This window comes from Lissotriton vulgaris, chromosome 7, assembly GCF_964263255.1.
Source record: "Lissotriton vulgaris chromosome 7, aLisVul1.2, whole genome shotgun sequence".
Classification (NCBI taxonomy): Eukaryota; Metazoa; Chordata; class Amphibia; order Caudata; family Salamandridae; genus Lissotriton; species Lissotriton vulgaris.
The window spans coordinates 502806602-502825534 of NC_141695.1; the positions used below are offsets into that span (position 1 = coordinate 502806602).

Below are 18933 nucleotides of genomic sequence, written 5' to 3' on the forward strand. Positions count from 1 at the left end.
GATTCATAAACTTGCCAGTGTATTGTTAAGCTTTTTTGATGTATTTCTAAGCTATTTTAAATGCTTCTCTGTTGGTAACTTTTATGAAAGAAATTGAATATTGAGAATATTTTTTATCTTTACAATGACACCAAAATGACAAAGATCCAGCGCAGGGAACCGGAGATATGAATTTTTAAAGATTAAATCAAAAGTTGTGAATTCTAGAGCCAAAAAGCTTAACGCACCACTCAAGGCTATCTGGAATAAAAGGACCGGGACAAAGTCGAAGTTTTAGGCTGACCACGATGGAGCCTGGGTAGGATAGGCTGAATGTTATGTCCCGATCAAAGGTTCACCTTTTTCTTGGAGCTTTTTTCTCTTTTACGGGCTCGTAGGCCAGTCCTCAGGATTGCCTTTTTGGGTCTCAATTTCCCACAATGCACCGGCACAGTCCAGGAAAAAAAAACAGTTGCAACTAGTCAGCTCGCTAGATGCTCTCCTTGAGTTTGCAGGTGACTTCTTTCAGTTCTGTTGTACCTGTTGATAATTAGAGAGTCCACTCCTTTTCATTTGAGTCAGGCACAGTCCTTTTTTGTGGAGCCTTGAGAGTGCAGCAGGTGTACCCTTCTGTGGTGCAGTACAAGGGTTCAGCAGGGCAGTCCTTCTTCTTTTGTTCCAGGGAGTGTTCTGAGGAGCTCCTGCACTTCTTCCATATTTATTCTCCAATCTGGGATTGGAGGAGGGGGACACCCAAACCAATAAAGGTAACTTTACCTCCTTCTGCAATGACAAATTCATGTGAAGTGTGGTATATTTGTGACACAGAGTAAATTGTTTTCACAAAAATCAAAATGGAGAAAGTCTCTCCTTGGTGTGTGTCTGTGTAACCCAACCCAGAGGTATGGCTAACAGCTCAGTACACTCACCCTCTAGCCCCTCTCCTTATAAAATTAGAGGACTCCCATTTGGATCAAGGAAGTGGGGGCTGGTCTGGATCCAATGACATCTGTTCTCCTGCCTCTGAAGCCCAACCTATCTCCTCAACCCCCTTCCTCTCCCTGGCTGCTTCAGGAAGCAAATCTCCTCCCACCAAAAGGCTGTAGTTTTACAGCCCCAGGCCTCTTCACACCTACTCAGGGGGAAGCTTGGCTCAGACTGTCAAAAGCTCACCAATTAGAAAAAGCTGCTACAGGACTTCTTTGGGTAACCTCAGGATAGTAAATTCTAAAACAACTATAATCGTTATAATAAATATAACCTTGGCAAGTTGTTGGGTTTATTATAAGCATTATATGATACCTTGAATGAAATTGCGAGCTAGGTCCAGAGCAAAGATAGACTTTATTCAGTTTAATAAAGTCTTCCTCGTGTGAGCCTATGGTCTAGGAGCACAACAAAAAGGAACAACTACTTTGACTGTTTTTTCTTACCTGGGCATATAAAACATCTTTGATATTGTCCCTGCTTTTTATAATTATTCACTCTACCCTTGGGGCACCTAGGACAGACCTTAGGAGTGACTTATAAGTAATAGAGATGCCATTTTGGACTTTGTAGTGATTTTTATTCCAAAATTGAAATTTGACATTGCTTTTTTTTTTTTAACCAGCCTGCAAGACAGGGTTGACTTTAAAATGACACCAGACACCACAGCAGTATACACTTAAGTGAATTAAATGTAAAAACAAAGCGTCTGACAGTGGATCCCTTCTAACTGGCAGCACCTAAATTGTTATTCCTCCATAATTCTGACCTCATATATACTCATGAGGAAATGTGTGCACACTGAATCACACCCACTGTCACAATGTTGTTCCAGACGGAACTCAAAAATTATAAAACAAAAGCACAGGTGAACCACTACTCAATAAGCAGGGAAATTATGTATACAATCTATTCCCAAACGACAAAGTTATTCCAAAGTTTCATTTATTCAGTATCAAAAGGTTTTATAAAAACAGGGTCATGGACATCAGTTGTTGACAATGGCACAGCCAACTCGTTTCGTCCATGAAAGGACTTTTTCAGGGCATTAAATGTTTCCCCATATCATAAAGGGGTAACAGGATTAACAGATATGTGGTTCCAATATCAAGGAATCAACTAAGCAAAGTGAAATTTCAAATTCTTAACTGGTAACGATCCATCGTGTCATTTAGTCAAATCCCAAAGTTGCATTTTCACAATAACAGACAAAAGTCAGTATAGAAACATTTCCTTCCCGCAGTATCTTATGAGAGTAATATATTCAATGGCACTCAGCGAAATACTTGTGTTCCCCGTGTATCACAGCATATCAAGGGAAACTATTGGTCATATCCGACCTAGAGCCTCTTATAAAACTGAGGTAAAGCGCCGTCAATCAATGGCTTACAGCCGATAACGAGCTATCAAGAAGCTTCTGTCCTCTGGTTATTACGCCTGGCACGCTGATGGACCCTGATGGGCTTCTTGATAGCTTATTATTGGTTGTAAGCCATTGATTGACGGTGCCTTACCTCAGTTTTATAAGAGGCTCTAGGTCGGATATGACCAATAGTTTCCCTTGATATGCTGTGATACACGGGGAACACATGTATTTCACTGAGTGCCATTGAATATATTACTCTCTTAAGATACTCCGGGTAGGAAACGTTTCGATACTAACTTTTGTCTGTTATTGTGAACATGCAACTTTGGAATTTGACTAAATGACACGATGGATCGTTACCAGTTGGGAATTTGAAATTGAACTTTGCTCACTTGATTTCTTGATACTAGAACCACATATCTGTTAATCCTGTTACCCCTTTATGATATGGGGAAACATTTAATGCCCCGAAGCAGTCCTTTCAAGGACGAAACGCGTCGGCTGTGCCATTGTCAACAACTGATGTCCATGACCCTGTTTTTATAAATCCTTTTGATACTGAATAAATGAAACTTTGGAATAACTTTGTCGTTTGGGAATAGATTGTATACATAATTTCCCTGCTTATTGAGTAGTGGTGCACCTGTTCTTTTGTTTTATACTTAAGTGAATTAAGTCCACTTAGTTGTCCAAAACTTAATTCCCTACTATATATTAGAGACTTATAGGTAGGTTGTCTTTGCCAATTTGAATTATACCAATTACCATATACCTTAAGGTGACAGAGCACTGGCCCTGGTTAGCAGAGCCCATGGGACTTCAGAGTCAGTAACCACACATATCAGTCAAAAAATGGGTCTGATTAGGGTAAAAGCGATGACTTTCCTACAATTAATAGTGGTAAAGGCTGCATATCCTTTACTAGCAGTGCAGAATCTTGTTTACTCAGGCTCTCTGAAGCGTCGGTCACATCAAGTCTGTGTTTGCTTTTTCTATGTACTGTTTCTGCTGTACCTTTGGGACATTGGCTGTTAGAAATCAAATGCACTGCTGTTGGGAAACTTCTGTTGCTCCAAGCTTTGTAGAGGTAGCAGATTACTATGCAGAGTCAGGTGCATCTGTTGGTGTAAGTGGTCAAATGCATCATGCCTTCTGCTCTACATGTTTATAACTCTGTGTTTTTGTAGGTATCTGGATACCATGGAAAGAGCCTTGGGAGCTGGTGAAGTTGTCTTGATTGAAAACCTTGAAGAAAGTGTTGATCCTGTTTTAGGACCATTGCTTGGCCGTGAAACTATCAAAAAAGGAAGGTAAGTGGATCTTTCCAAGTTATATGAGTAGATTTGACAGTGGGCCCTCTGACAAGCCATGTCTCTGTTTATCATATAGCAACCACAATGCTTTATCAGATGACAATCAAGCAGCGGTCAAGGAGGAAACATCTAAGCTGTATAGGAAGACAGAGCCTGGTCCTGCATGCCAGCCTCCATTACCTGGGCTTAGTCTTGTGACCAGGCCTGGCGCGTTCAGACCTCGCTCACAGTTGCTCTGGGCTGAGGCCATCAACCTCCATCCCTCCACCTGACTGAGGCCTCTCCGCCTCTTCCATGCTGTATTGCTCTTACTTTGACTGTCCTGCATTATCTGCACCTCTTTTTCTCGATTGCTTTTGCTTTAACAACCTTACATTTCTTTATAACCTTTTGCCTCTTTTTGCTCCTTTGCTAAGACTTGCATTCTTTTCACCTTTTTGTTCTTTACCCCATTTCAACTCTCATGTTCTGTCCTTATTTCTCTTGCTTTTCACTCTTCTCTGTAGTCTTCTCTTTCTGCCGTTTTTTGGTGCTCATTTTGCCCTACTTCGTCTGCCTTTCCTGCCTGTTCTTGCAATGCATGCATACCTGGTGCTCCTGAATTTCCAGTCACTTGCACCTCCCTCGCCCAGCTCTGCCCACTGCCACTTGGATCTCCTCTACCCTCCTGGATCTACTTAATGACAGCCACAGCATGGACCAGCCATTACACAAGCATTTCCTGGCTCTGCCTGTCTTACTTGAGGCTGGTCCACGGAGCAAGCCCAGCCCTTTGGTAAATCTCTCCGTCATTGCTCCCTCTCTCCACCTACCTGAGACCTCGCCAGTCCGCACTCTTGACTCTTACCACTTACCTCTGCCTTTGATCTCTTTTCTGCTTTCAATCCTCGTTCTTTTTTACCTTTTCACCTCTTGCCTCTTTTTGCTCTGTCTCTCTTGCTTTGAGATTCTTGAATTCTCTTGCACCTTGCACCTCCTTTGCGCTATTGCTCTTGCTCTTACTGTGCTCCTGCCCTTACTTTGACACATTACATACTTTTTGACTTTTGTCTCTATTTTCTCGTTTGTTCCTGCTTTACCATCTCTTGCATTAATTTCCCTGTTTTGCTCTTTGCCCTGTTTTAGCTCTCTTACTCTTTCCTCATTTCTCCCACTTTTCGCTCTTTCCTCTGGAGTTCTCTGTCTATTTTGTTGCCTCCATTACATGCCTGTTGCCCACCTCTGATGCCTTTCCCACCTTTTCCCACCCAACACGGTTACCTGCTACTCCTGTATTTGTTGCCACTCACTCCTGCCCTGCCCAGCTACACTCAACAAAACACCCAGAACTCCATCCCCATCCCATACCTACCTAATGGTAGCCAAAAGGCATGCCCTTCTGTGCCACGCCCAGTGCCAGGACCCTTGGTCCACCACACTCCCGCTGCTACCAAAACGCTAATTACTTGAAAACCTCTGTGTTTGGAACACTGGGCACCCAGTCCTCCCCAACTAGGACTGAATCTGTGCTGTCCTGCATCTCTTTCTACCTTTCCAGTGTTTCACCCCGCCCACAAGCTGGGGGCTCCGTCATCCCATGCACACAACTGTACCCCACCTGTCGCCCCACAACTTTGCACACATCCAACCTCTGGCATGACTTCTCAACACCAGCTCTCTTCAAACACACCGACATCTGGGACCTACTGCACAACCTCTTCCCAGACCTACTCTTCTTCACTGAGACCTAACTCAATCTGACATCTGCCCCTGACATTGCCAAGGCTATCCCCCACCTACAATATTGCAATACAGAATAGACCTACCAAACCCAAAGGAGGGCTTACGTCATCTACAAAGACTATATAATTTTATTTTTGGGGGCGTTTATTTAGCGCAAATTAGACCCGAAGGTATTAGAGCACTTTACATGAGCACCAGTTACCTTCATTATTTGCTAGGCACAGGGACATTAAGTGATTTGCCCAGAATCACAGTATGTTGAGCATCCTTGCTGGCACTCATACCCAGTTCCCCTGCTTCGAGGTCGACTGCTCTAGCCATTAGGCCACATCCTCTCCCCCAATCAATGTCTCCATTACAGCTGCAAACTCCAGCGACCACCTCTTCTTAGTTTGCAAGCTCAGCATCTCAATCTATACCACACTAGCTGGGGAACTACTCTACTGACTTCCTGGACCCAGATCCAACTTCAGAACCACCCTCACAGACTTCATCACCGCATTGGTGCTCACTTCCAGCTCCTTCATCCTCCATTATGACCTCAACTTCCACCTCAAGGACCACAACTACCCCAACACCACAAACCTCCTGAAACACCTCTTTATAATCAGACTCACCCAACAAATGAATTACCCCAATCATGTAGCAGCACTGTCCTTGACCATGTCTTACCCAACTTCTCCAAAATAATGGTGGAGAATCCCACCCCTTCTCCTGGACTGACCACTCTGTTCTCGATTTGGACTTCCTCTCCTCAACTACTAATGATGCAACTAAACAAAGTTCCAGAGAAAATCTGGATGACTGAATTTTAAATTCTACGCCTGACGCACCAAGACAACTTCGCATGTTCAGTCCCAAATTTCAGCAATCGGATCAGCATCTGTGCTAAAACCATGGCCCCACTCAAAATCAACTCTACAATATGAATTAAACCGCAGGCAAGCTGGCACAGGGATGACCTACAGCTCTCCAGATACCACTGCAAACAGCTAGCAGGCTGATGGTGACACTCCCACAACACCAATGCCAGGAATACCTGCAAACCAGCCCTCCAGAACTCCACTAGTAACTCCAATCTAAAACGTGCTCAGCTCTTACTGAACTGATTCAAAACAGCACCAACAACTCCACAGAGAATTTCCATTATGAAGGATGTCATGTCCCTCACCGCCAGTCACAGTACCTAAAGGTACTCTAAATGTACCCTGTACTGAGCTCCTCCACTACTTAAGCAACAGAATCAGTGCCATCTACAACAACTTTACATGCCAACCACACCTCTCCACCCTCACCATTCTCCAGTCCGCCAAGCTGATCATATTGGATACCACCCTGACTTGCTGGCCCATCATCACCCCTCTGGAAACTGCAACTACCATATGCTTCATCCACTCTGGAGCTCCCTTGGACCCCTGCCCCCATTTCATCTTCTCCAAAGGACTAGATTCCATCCGCAAGGCCCTCACTCCAGTCCTTAAATACTCTCTCACTACAGGTACCCTTCCAAGATGACTGGAAACATGCCATGTTTTACCACTCCCAAAAACTCATCAGTGCACCTAAGGCCTCTCCTCCCCTACTAGGCTAACATTCTGCTTAACATCATCAGAAGTGACTTGCTGAGCAACTCAACGCAAACCACTTGTGGGTCCTTCACAGTTTGGTTTCAGACCTAACCACAACACTGAGACTAACCCTCATTGTGGTCACTAATTGCATCTGTCCAATCATGGACAAGGGGGCACAGCATTACTCATCCCATCAACCTCTCATCCGCATTTGACACCGTCTTCCACCCTATCCTCATCCAACAGCTCCAAAAGACTGGTATTCATGGACCCACACTCCATTGGAACAGTTCATCTTCACATGACCTAGCCAATTATTATTATTTTTCCATATTGCTGGATAATAAAAATCATTAAAAAATAAAATATTTCAATATTACATGTACAAACCATTAAACATATTCAAAATAAAAGATGTCGATTAGCTAGGACCGTTGCCAATTCCATAAAATTCACAATTATTATGCATCAGAACAACAAGTGGTTATATACCATACTGGGACATTGATACCACATATATACATCTTTAACACAGCAGTTAATTGTTTCATAATTGGAGGAACATGTAATAATTAACTAGCACCATAATGCAATTCAATAAAATTGTAAACGCTATGTACCATTGTGCAAATGAACAATAAAGTGCCTCAGTACTTGTAGTCTATAAAAACAGATCTCAAAAAAACTGGGCAACTGACCAGGATAGAGCTATCATATATATTATTACATTGAAGAAAGTAGCTAAAAAGATATCACTGCACTCCCACCAATCTATGAGGATTTTAAATCTGAATTCAGCATATTATCAGCTAGGTTAACAAACTTAGGGGCATATTATCAAGACAGGTGATAAAATTATTGCCGCTTTAGCGGCAGAAAACTGCAGCTAAAACGGCGATAATAAGCTTGATAATATGCTCTATGGTATTCCAATTGAAGCCCATGTTAGATGTCCTTCACATCTAACATGGGCTTCAATTGGAATTCCAAGAGAATATTATTAAGCCCATTATCACCTGTCTTGATAGTATGCCCCTAAGTAAATTGGCCAATTAAATGGTTTGATCTTTCGGATAGACAAAGGATTATGGCTTGGCAGCATGTTCTCACTCCATGAGCTATGAACAAAGGTTTCAGCCGAGATCACTATGCTTGAAGTACACGAGGGTAGACACACACTATGTACAATAGATATTCTTTAGAGAAACCACAAAGTCTATACTGGTTTGATGACCATTGTTAAATTCATCTTTGGGTGCAGTTCTTTGTTGGATATCGTAAATTAAGAAATACATCCCTAATAAAAGGTTATAAATGGACCTGAAGATAGAGCTGAAGCTCAAGTTTCTCAAATGTATTAATAGCAGTCCAGGTATGCTTTGTTTCTGTTAAGGCCTCTTTATCCTGCACAAAAGATAAAAGATTTGTTGATCAGTTTAATAAGTGCCTAATAGAGGCTTTATTTACATCCAAATGTCCAAAGGGCTGAAGATTAAAAGTATGCAAGCTCTCTGTTAAATAGAATCTCCAAACACTTGTAAAATCACATTTTCTAAGTTCTTGCCAACACAAATTTGCAAGAGTGCCGGGGCAGATACAAACAAGGAATATAAACTTTAAAAAAAAAAGAAGAATGCCTCACCAAGTTTTGGATAGTCAGGCCAAATTCCAACTAGATTTCCGCATGACCACTGTTATGCGGAACCTTAAAAATGGACTTAAAAGCTATATTTGGTAATGTATCCAAGAGTTTGTAGTTGTTGCTTTGAAAAATTACTGATCCATAGACCAAAGAAGGAATCATCTTAGCCTTAATAGCTTTTTTAAGTGCTCATGGCTAGAGCATGAAAGCTTGTTGTGCAAATAACTAAAAGCACATATGAGTGGAGTAGTTTTAGCCTTTAAATTGTTCAAGTGACATTTAAAATACACTGTGGTTAAATTTAATTCCTAGACACTTGTAAGACTTCACTGACTCAATCACTGTTCTACTTACTTTCTGTTCTTGCGGTCTTGATTTAAATCCACCTATCAACATGATTTTGTTTTTCTTTGTATTAATTTGTAAACAGTTTCTGTAATATAATTGCTGAAGGATTCTATTAGCCATGGAAGACTTGTTGGCATATGGCTAAGTAGTATGGTATCATCTGCATATTGTAAGCATTTTATATTAGAACCTAAGAAATTTGGAGAATGAGCATTGATGTTTTGCAGGTAGGAAGGTAGATCAGCCATGAAGAGGTTGAAGAGACATGGTGCTGGACCACAGCCCTGCTTAAATCCGCAAAATGGTTCAAAATGCAAGGTCAAACAACTGCCATCCCCCAATTTCACCTGGACCCAAGTGTTTTTATATAGCAGCATAATCATATCTAGTAATTTTTGCGTCACAACTCATGCTGCCAGCTTTGACTATAGCAACTTACGTGACACATTGTCGAAAGTGGCTTTCAAATCGCCACTTAGATGTATAGCTTTTACTTTTGGGATATTGCCCTTTCCACCACCAATGTAAGGCTCAGTTAATTTGTAATTGTTGACTGGCCTCTTCAGAATCCTGATTTATTTATTGGTATTATGTTTGATGATGTGGCCTATTCTTCAAGGTCCTTAAGAAGGCATGATACAAAGACCTTCTCCTCAACATCGGTTATGGCTATAAGCCGATAATTAGCCTGGTTGTCTGGAGGGCCACTCTTATAAATTGGATGTAAACAACTCTCTTTCCATGATTCTGGGACTAGTTTAGTTGCTCCAACTTCTTTGAATAATGGAGTCAGAACTCTTACCCACATTTCTGGATTAGCTTTAAAGGTGGCTTTAGATATACTGTTAGTGCTGGGTGCTCCATTAGATCTTATTCCATCTATAGTCGTTATTATCATTTCCTCATTTATTATGCCTGTTAGCCTTGGCTTTTATTTGTGATGGCTTTCAATCCCGATACAACAATAGTATGTGTCACTTATAATGGATGGAATATTCAGTTGGAGGTTTTTTCCTGTATATATTTCTGGGTGAACTCCATACAGACCTGAGATAAAAATGTCCCAGCTTGATTTGGAGATATTGGCAATATTTACATTCCTGCAACCATTCTCCAGGCCATTAATTGTTCCCCAAAAGAGTTTCATATTGTTAGCTTTGCAAGCATAATGTAGCTTAGACCAAGAATCCTCATGTTACACTCTTATTGCCTTCTAGATCTCCTGTTTGATATACTCTTCTTAAACATTTTAATGAATGCTTTCTGGCAAAAATAGAGTCTTGGTTTGATTGCTTATATCCTGCCCATGTTACTTTATTGGGTGCCCTCTTTTGTAGATAGAGCTTATGCGCATACCACCTATTATAAGAGGGTTTGACAGGGTATCCCCTATCTGTAGGTTTAGATAGATATTTTTCTGTTAAAGAAGAGCTTAAACTTGACCTGATATCTAACCTGGATGTTCCATTTCGAGATTTGCGATGTGCAAATTCTATTTGATTCTCCACAGGTCATTAGTTAGCTTTATGTTTATTCTTCCTCTCCCTCCAATCTTATCAGCAGTGTCTTCCAGGGCTCCTTGGTCAACGTCACGCTTTTCTATATCTACAAGGTCCCGGTAAGTAGCATAGACAAACCCACTGCCTCACCATTATATTCTACACAGACAACATACAGCTCATTCTCACCCTCTCCGAAGACACAGCCAACATTGAGACAGATTTCATTAACTGCATGTCCAAAGTAACAACATTTATCGGGACTAAGTGCTTGAAGCACAACTCTGACAAAACATCTCCTCTGGTCCTTGGCCTAGTGACCCTCAGACCTAGGACTGGCACCCAGACCATCGATCTCCTCTAGGAAGCTAAGGATCGTGATTGATAATCAACTCTTGCTCTTCCACCAGGTCACCAAGTCACCTCATCCTGCTTCCATACTATCCAGTTTCTCAGAAAATTATTCACATGGCTTCCCAACACCCAAAGTACTGTCACTTAAGCCCTGGTCACCAGCTAGCTGGACTAAGGAAATGTCCTCTACATCTGTATCACATTGCAACTCACTAAGAGACTCCGTCCAGGTTATTAACACTATAGCAATTAATCAATCAATCAATCAGGAGTTTATAAAGCACGCTACTCACCCGTGAGGGTCTCAATGCGATGGATGGGGGGTGGACGGTGGCTCGGGATCAGGTCTTGAGGTCCTTCCTGAACGTTTGCAGGGTCGTGGAGCGTCTGATGTTCAGCGGGAGCTTGTTCCAGGTTTTTGCTGCGTTGGAGGAGAAAGCTCCGCTGCCGGTTCTGTTTCTGCGGATGCAGGGGACCACTTCTAGGGTGAGGTCGGCGGAGCGGAGGTTTCTCTTGGCTACGTGGAATGATACGCTTTCGTTGAGGTATTTGGGACTGATGTTGTTGAGAGATTTGTAGGCGTGGGTGAGGAGTTTGAAGGTGATCCTCTTCTCGACGGGGAGCCAGTGGATGCCTCGTAGGTGTTGTGTCATGTGCTCGTGGCGCAGTGTCCCGATGACGAGTCTGGCTGCAGCGTTCTGGATGATTTGGAGTTTGTGTTGAAGAGTGTTGTTGATTCCGGGGTAGTGGGCGTTGCTGTAGTCTAGTCTGCTGGTGATGAGTGCGTGGGTGATGGTCCTTCTGCAGTCGGGGGGGATCCATTTGAAGGTGTTACGGAGGATGCAAAGGCAGTTGAAACTGGTGGAGGCGACAGCTTTGATCTGGCAGTTCATGGAGAGGGAGGAGTCAAGGATGATGCTGAGGTTCCGAGCATGGTCTGTAGGGGTGGGTGGGCTCCCGAGGGTGGAGGGCCACCAGGTGTTGTCCCAGGCGGAGGTGCAGGGGCCGAGGATGAGGACCTCAGTCTTTTCTGAGTTTAATTTCAAGCAGCTGTCCTTCATCCAGGTCGCCACGTTCTTCCTTCCTTCCTGGAAGCAGAGTCTGGTGTTTTCGGGATTCTTCGTGAGCGTGAGGATGAGCTAGGTGTCTACGGCATAGGAAACGATGCTGAGCCCATGTTGTCTGACGATGGCGGCGACGGGGGCCATGTAGATGTTGAAGAGCGTGGGGCTGAGTGAAGATCCTTGGGGTACTCCCCAGTTGATTTCTGACGGTTTGGAGAGGAATGGAAGGAGTCGGATCCTCTGGGTTCTACCGGAGAGGAAGGATTGGATCCAGTCGAGGGTGGCTACTTGTATTCCTGCGTCGTGTAGTCTGGCTGCAAGAGTGTGGTGTGAGACTGTGCGAAAGCTGCGGAAAGGTCTAAAAGGATGAGGGCCGTGGTGTGTCCCTGATCTAGTAGCATGCAGATGTCGGTAGCAGCGAGAAGGGCGGTCTCAGTGCTGTGGTTGCTGCGGAATCCAGACTAGGAGGCGTCCAGGATGGAGTTCTCTTCTATGAAGGCGGTCAGCTGGGTGTTTACGAGTCTCTCTGTGACTTTTGTCGCAAAGGGCAGGAGAGAGATGGGCCGATAGTTCTTCAGGTCTGTTGGATCGGCCGTGGGTTTCTTGATTAGGGGTTTCACCTCTGCTAGTTTCCGATCGTCTAGACAGAAACCTGATCTGAGGGAGGCATTGATAGTGCCTCCTAGATCGGGCGCGATGATGGTGGCGGCCCTGTGGAAGATGTGCGAAGGGCAGTGGTCCGTGGGGGCTCCTGAGTGGGTTTTCTTCATTGTCGCTGTGATGAGTTCGGCGGCAGCGGGATCCCAGGACGTGATGGTCGGCTTGTCGGTGGGAGGGGTGGTGGTGTTCATAGTTGATTTGCTGAAGTTGTCGTAGAGGGCCTTGATCTTCAGATGGGAGTAGGAGCTGAGTTTGTCACAGAGTTCCTAGGAAGGTGTGACGGTAATGGCTTCGCAGGTGGGCTTTGTGAACTGCTGTATGACGTTGAACAGTTGCTTGGCGTTGGTCTAGATTTTGTCTTTTATGAAGGTTCATTTGGTGTCCCTTATGCAATGGTGGTATTCCTTCAGGGCTCTCTTGTGGTTGTTCTGTGCTTCCATGGTTTTCAGGTTTCGCCAGGTTTTCTCTAGGAGTCTGCAGGAGCGTCTGGCTTCTTGGAGTTCTGCAGTGAACCAGGCGGCTTTCAGCGGGCTTTGTTTGGTGGGTGGGCGGATCGGTGCAAACTTGTCGGCACAGCAGGAGACCCAGCGGTGAAATTCCCTGGCTGCAGAGTTGGCGTCGGTCGTGGCAGCCAGACTTACTCTTAAACTTCCAATCCTCACTCACATATCCAAACACCTCAAAGACCTATACTGGCTCCCATATTCCAAAACCTAACCTATAAAGCACCACACAAACAAGTCCCCGGCATACCTGAACACCCGTACTCCCACCTCCATTCGGCCCACCTCCTGTTCGCCCATGCACCTGCATCCGTAGAGTCAGAATTGGGGCTGCACCCTTTTTTTTACCTGACTCTTAAAGGCTGGAACAATCTCCCCTGCACAGCAGAGCTGCCAGCTCGTTCTTAGAATTTAGCAAGAACCTGAATATCTGGTAATTCCAATAGGCTCCTGTCAGGGCACCTCTGCCATTCTTATTGCACCGGTATGCACTCATACCTGACACATGTGCCTTACAAATACACATACCATTACATTACCACACAAGTAGATTCGTTACACGATTTGCATCGATATACAGCTTTATAGGCCTAAGCCTTTCATTATACAAAAAAATACAACTAGCAGTATTTCTTGTTTAGATTACTAAACATCAATTGGGCATGTTTTAATATATCACTTGTTGTGCAATCTTTGTGCACCCGTGATGTGGGCAAAATAGAGCATTGCAAGAACCCTCTACAAATCATCTACTAAGAGGTGTTTCCAATGTAACAGGTCACTAGTGAATATATGAACAAACTCATCATATACTTAACACAATTTTAACAAAGCTGTACTTTTTACACTTAATATCTTGAAAAGCCTTCTTATTTGCTAATTTTCAGACGTGTGTATTCAGTAAATTGATGCTATAAGCTGTTTGAAGACAGAATTTAATCCTCATTTATAGTTTTGTAGATATAAAGAATTGTGCACTATGATCGTGCAACAAATCATTGGTAACCTCGGTTTCACCAACCCAGCATATTAGCCAACCCACTCAAAAGGCTGTAGATTGGTTCTCCTGTTTTCCATGATCGCATAATTAAAAACCTGAAAGCTCTTGCTTCTTTGGGGTTGATCCATGGACTAAACAATTACAAAGGGAAAGTGAGTTATGCAAGAAAAGATGGTCGTTCCCCATAAAAAACCTTCTGTAAACTCTACCAAGATATCATTATGACACGCCTTTATGAAGTAGAAACAATAGTGTACCAAATTCACAGAATTTCTGTTTAGGGATTGTCTGCTGCTTTACGATTAGACATGCACATATCAAATCAATCAATGAATCAACCAGGTGTTTGTAAAGCACACTACTCACCTGTTAGGGTCTCAGGGCGCTATGGGGGAGGGTAATTGTGCAGCTCTGTCAGGGTAATCTGAAGAGCCAGGTCTTGAGGTTTTTCTTGAACTGGAATGGTGTGGGTCTTTGCCAGAGGTGGAGGGGAAGATAGTTCCATGCCTTGGCTGCGAGGTAGGAAAAGGACCTTCCACCCGCTCTGTTCCTGGCATGGTGGCTAGGGAGAGGTCAGCTGAGCAGAGGTTTCTCTTGGGGGCGTGGAAGGAGAGACAGTGGTTGAGGTATTGTGGCCTGATGTTGTGGAGGGCCTTATATGCATGCGTGAGCAGCTTGAAAGTTATTCTTCTTTTCATGAGGAGCCAGTCAACCATATCTGTAGATTTCTCTGTAAAAGGTATTTGATTCTTAGGACCCTTAAATTGTATTGTATGAGAAACATTGGCATAAGCCATGGCTTGTAAAGTTTTTTTTTCAGAGTTTGATATTGTGCAAACTTGAACCGAAGGTATTGGGTATCAGAGCACTTTACATGAACACCAGTTGCATTACATAAGGAAGGACACATTAATTTTTGTTAGGCACAGGGAGATTAAGTGATTTGTCCAGAATCACAGGGTGTTGAGCGTTGTTGCCGAGAATCGAACCTGGTTCCCCAGATTTAAGGACGACCATCTTAGCTGTTAGGCCACATCCTCTCCCAAAAGAAAAGTTCATTATTTTTGCTTGAACGGGCCCTTTGGTGGCTAGTACGGCAACTGTTCATGACTGGACATGATCGGCCTACTCCATGGAGATCTGTCCGATACAGAAGGACTGATGGCATTATCAGCCCGTGTACCAGCCTAAAGAAGCGAGCGGGCAAACATGATCGTTTACATGTGGTGTCAGCTGTCCATACTCTGATTCTTGACAAACGTAGGTCTCTTCACTGACTCCTTTATCCTGAAGCAGAGAAAGGGAAACCAGAGAATAGATCAAAGATCGAAAAACTAAGAACTTGCTGTTAAATAAATTACTGCAAAACACTTCTGTCACTTAGAGTGCCAATATCAAAAGGAAATACAATAAATTGCGATGCAAGAATGAAAGTAAAGTTGACTGCTGAATATATTGCAGGTCCCAAGAAAATGTTTCCTCTTTAGGTTTAGGTAATGTTTTAAATAAAAAAGTGCCATATATGTCGAGAACTCCGTTGAGTGACCATGTTGGATACTTGCTGAAAACCTCAAACGAAAATCCTCTTCTGGAATGCTATATAATTCAGTTCAACCTAACTAACCATTTTTCAGATTTTTGGTATGGACATAATATTTGCTGGTTCTTAAAACACTTGTGCATTGTTCTACCACACTGTTGTTACTGTGCACTCACTTTCTTTTTATGTTAAGTGGTACACTTGTGCTTTACCTTCCTTCAGATATATTAAAATTGGAGACAAAGAATGTGAATATAATGCGAGTTTCCGTCTCATACTTCACACAAAACTGGCAAATCCTCACTACCAGCCCGAGATGCAGGCCCAGTGCACGCTGATTAACTTCACAGTAACAAGAGACGGCTTAGAGGACCAGCTGCTGGCAGCTGTGGTCAGCATGGAACGCCCAGATCTAGAGGAGCTGAAGGTAATAGCAATTCCTGTGTGTGTTTATAGTTGTTCCCTTTTATTGCATATATCAATATTTCAACTATAGAAGCTATTCCAAGGTTATAGAAAGTTTGATGTGTGCATAATTGAGTGGATTGTGGCCATCTCAACAATAGTATCAGGTAGAGTGCGGTACATTATAGTCCTATAGCCACAGCCAAGAGCTATATCAGATATTAAAGGCATTGCACCTGACCTATAGGCCCGAGTCTTAGAGTAGGGCCTATAAAGAGGGAGAGGGCCTTTAACAACCTGCCTGGTCTGCGGCAGAAGTGCTGCAAGGCTATTAGAAGATTCCCTCACTGAAGGGTAGAATGTTCTTGATTACACAGGAAAAGCAGAACAAATGTAATGTTGAAGCAGGAGGACTGTACCTGCCTGAAGTGGAGCTCTCAACACTCCAATATTCAATCTGTCAAAATGAATTATTTCATGAAGAATTCAAGACTCAGCCTGAGCCCCATTGTGGAAGGTGATTTGCTAAGTGGGTATGTGAGATTTTAAAGTAGGATGAGTTGGTTCATGAGGGCTGCTTTGAAAATGAGAAGGGTCAGAGGAGAGTGCTCTGTGCAGTGATGTAAATAGGGCATAGGCAGTGGCCCAGAGATGTAGCCGGGCAGTGTTCATGTATATCTTAGCAGTGGAGAGGGTGGTTAGCAATGCCAAAGGAAATTAGCTTGAACAGGAAAGGATTGGGGGGGCAACCTGCAAACTGATTTAAAGAGAAAGGTGAAGGAAGGAAACAGTAATAGACGTGTAGTAACGTATTTGAAGTACAAGATAACTAGAACTATATGATCATGATATTTGTCCTGTTTCTATGTCCCTCGTTTCCTATCGTGCTTGATTAGTAGATGTGAGTAATGGTTACAATCAAGAGTCTGTATTTAATCATATTTCTACTGTCTGCATACGGCAATTTGTACACAAATACATACAAGTACCATATCTATGATACAAACCAAAGTCTGATACTGCTTGCATGCAGAAATTGTGTATATTGAAAATATAAAATCAATTAAGAGATTTGCAAAAAAAAGTAATAAAAAAAAAAGAAGAAAGGTGAAGGAGTTGTATGCTGAGATAGTGCGCCAACCTGACACCAATCCAACTATTATGTAAGTAGATGTTGAGCACAATTGTCTTGACCATATCAATGACACCTGGGATCTGTATAGGGATCATTGGTGGCTAAGGCATGGCATGCTGCACCATAACATTATATGTTGAACGCCATTCACAGGTTCATTGGTGCTGCTGATATCTATTTGCTGCATAGACATTATATGAAGGAATAGGTTAGATGAGTTAATTTCATAATGAAAAGTCAGGCTTTAAGGCCGTTCAGTCATGCTTCTTAATGCCTGTGTGGGCTTGTTGATAGAAGATGAGTCCTTTAACCTAAAATATGCCCTCCTGATTTAAGATGCTGACTGGAAAAGTCCAACTACTCAGGTGGATCCAAACACTGAGATTCCACTGAAAACTTTGATTTAAACATAAACACGCACTGGCAAAGCCAATCAGTCTGGCCTTTCACGTAGATACAGTTACCTCAAGCCATTACTGGGTATCTTTTCTGAGCCAGACAAAACAGTGTGAAATCTAAAACAAGACTGCAGCCCTTCAGAAATGTACTAGATGTACCTCTCAAGTCAGAAACAACTCCTTAACAAGTCAGTCACAATACTGCAATAACTCACATTGTTACTAAATGTCCTCTTGAGTAAGATGCAACTACTTACAATGTCCTTCATAACGTTGAGGGGGTGTGGCTTCAGCATAAAAATGTACAGATCAACATTTGCTAGTCTAATAAAAAGCTTTGGTATTCTTTCATGAAGGTGCAATTCCGAAATCATTTCCAGGTGTCAATCACAAGACAAATGCAGAAGTATTTATATGTCCCTCACGAGTCAAATCCAAAAGCATTTATATTCTTTCACGAAGGCACAGTTCCACAAGTCATTACTTGGTGTTCCTCACAAGGCAAACGCATGGGAAGTCTTATACAGAGCTACAGTTCGACTAGTCATTACTAGGGTGTCCCTCAAAAATCAGATTTGTATTTGTATTTGTATTTGTATTGGTTATTTGTACAGCGCAACTATCGCTCCGGAAGGAGCATCCTGGCGCTAATAAGACAAAGTGCATACAATTACAGGTACAGAGTTAAATGGTTGTCATTACATACTCATCTGGAAGATTGAAAATCCAGGATTTCAGAAGCTTCCTAAACTGGTTTTCCTGAGTCAGTAGTCTAAGGTGTTTGGGCATTGCATTCCAGGCTTTGGATGATAGGAAGGTTAGGGTCTTACCCCCCTTGGTTTTATAGTTGAATTTGGCCAATTTAATTAGATTTTCTCCTGCGGATCGTAATGTCCTAGTAGGATTGTAATGGGGGAAACGCCTAATGAGGTACTTCGGGCCGGCGCCATTGAATGCTCGAAAGGCGACAATCAGGATTTTAAATAAAATCCTCTTGTGAAGAGGCAGCCAATGTAAAGTCTTTAAGGCAGCTGACGCTGAGGATTTCTTTGGCAGTTTAAGAACAAGTCTGGCCGCTGCGTGTTGTACGCTCTGGAGTTTTTTTAATGTGGTTTTCTTAACGCCGGCCATCAAGCCTTTGCAGTAATCCAAACGTGCGAGGATTAGAGCCACAGTGACAGCTTTTCGTGAGTCAATGGGCAGGAAGTCGAAAAATTTCTTTAATGATTTGATAATACTAAAGCAGCTTCCTGCCACATTCCTGACATGTTGGTCAAATGAAAGCTCGGTGTCAAATAAGACCCCTAGATTTCTTGCTGATACCACAGTTTGTGGGGGAGCAGGAGAGTCTTCAGGCCACCATTTGCTGGGACACAAATGCTGGGACTTTACCATAGGAAGAATCTCTGTTTTATTTACATTGCATTTAAGATGGTTTTTATCCATC

General features: G+C 42.9%; 1 protein-coding gene across 1 annotated transcript in view; it reads left to right on the forward strand.

Annotated features, from left to right (window-relative positions):
- Nucleotides 1–18933, forward strand: part of DNAH9 (dynein axonemal heavy chain 9) — a 1435662-nt gene that overhangs the window by 880430 nt on the left and 536299 nt on the right. Inside the window, exons 54-55 of the mRNA XM_086930591.1 lie at nucleotides 3520–3642; nucleotides 15771–15975. Coding sequence (XP_086786717.1) covers nucleotides 3520–3642; nucleotides 15771–15975 — 328 coding nt within the window. The remainder of the gene's footprint in view (nucleotides 1–3519; nucleotides 3643–15770; nucleotides 15976–18933) is intronic.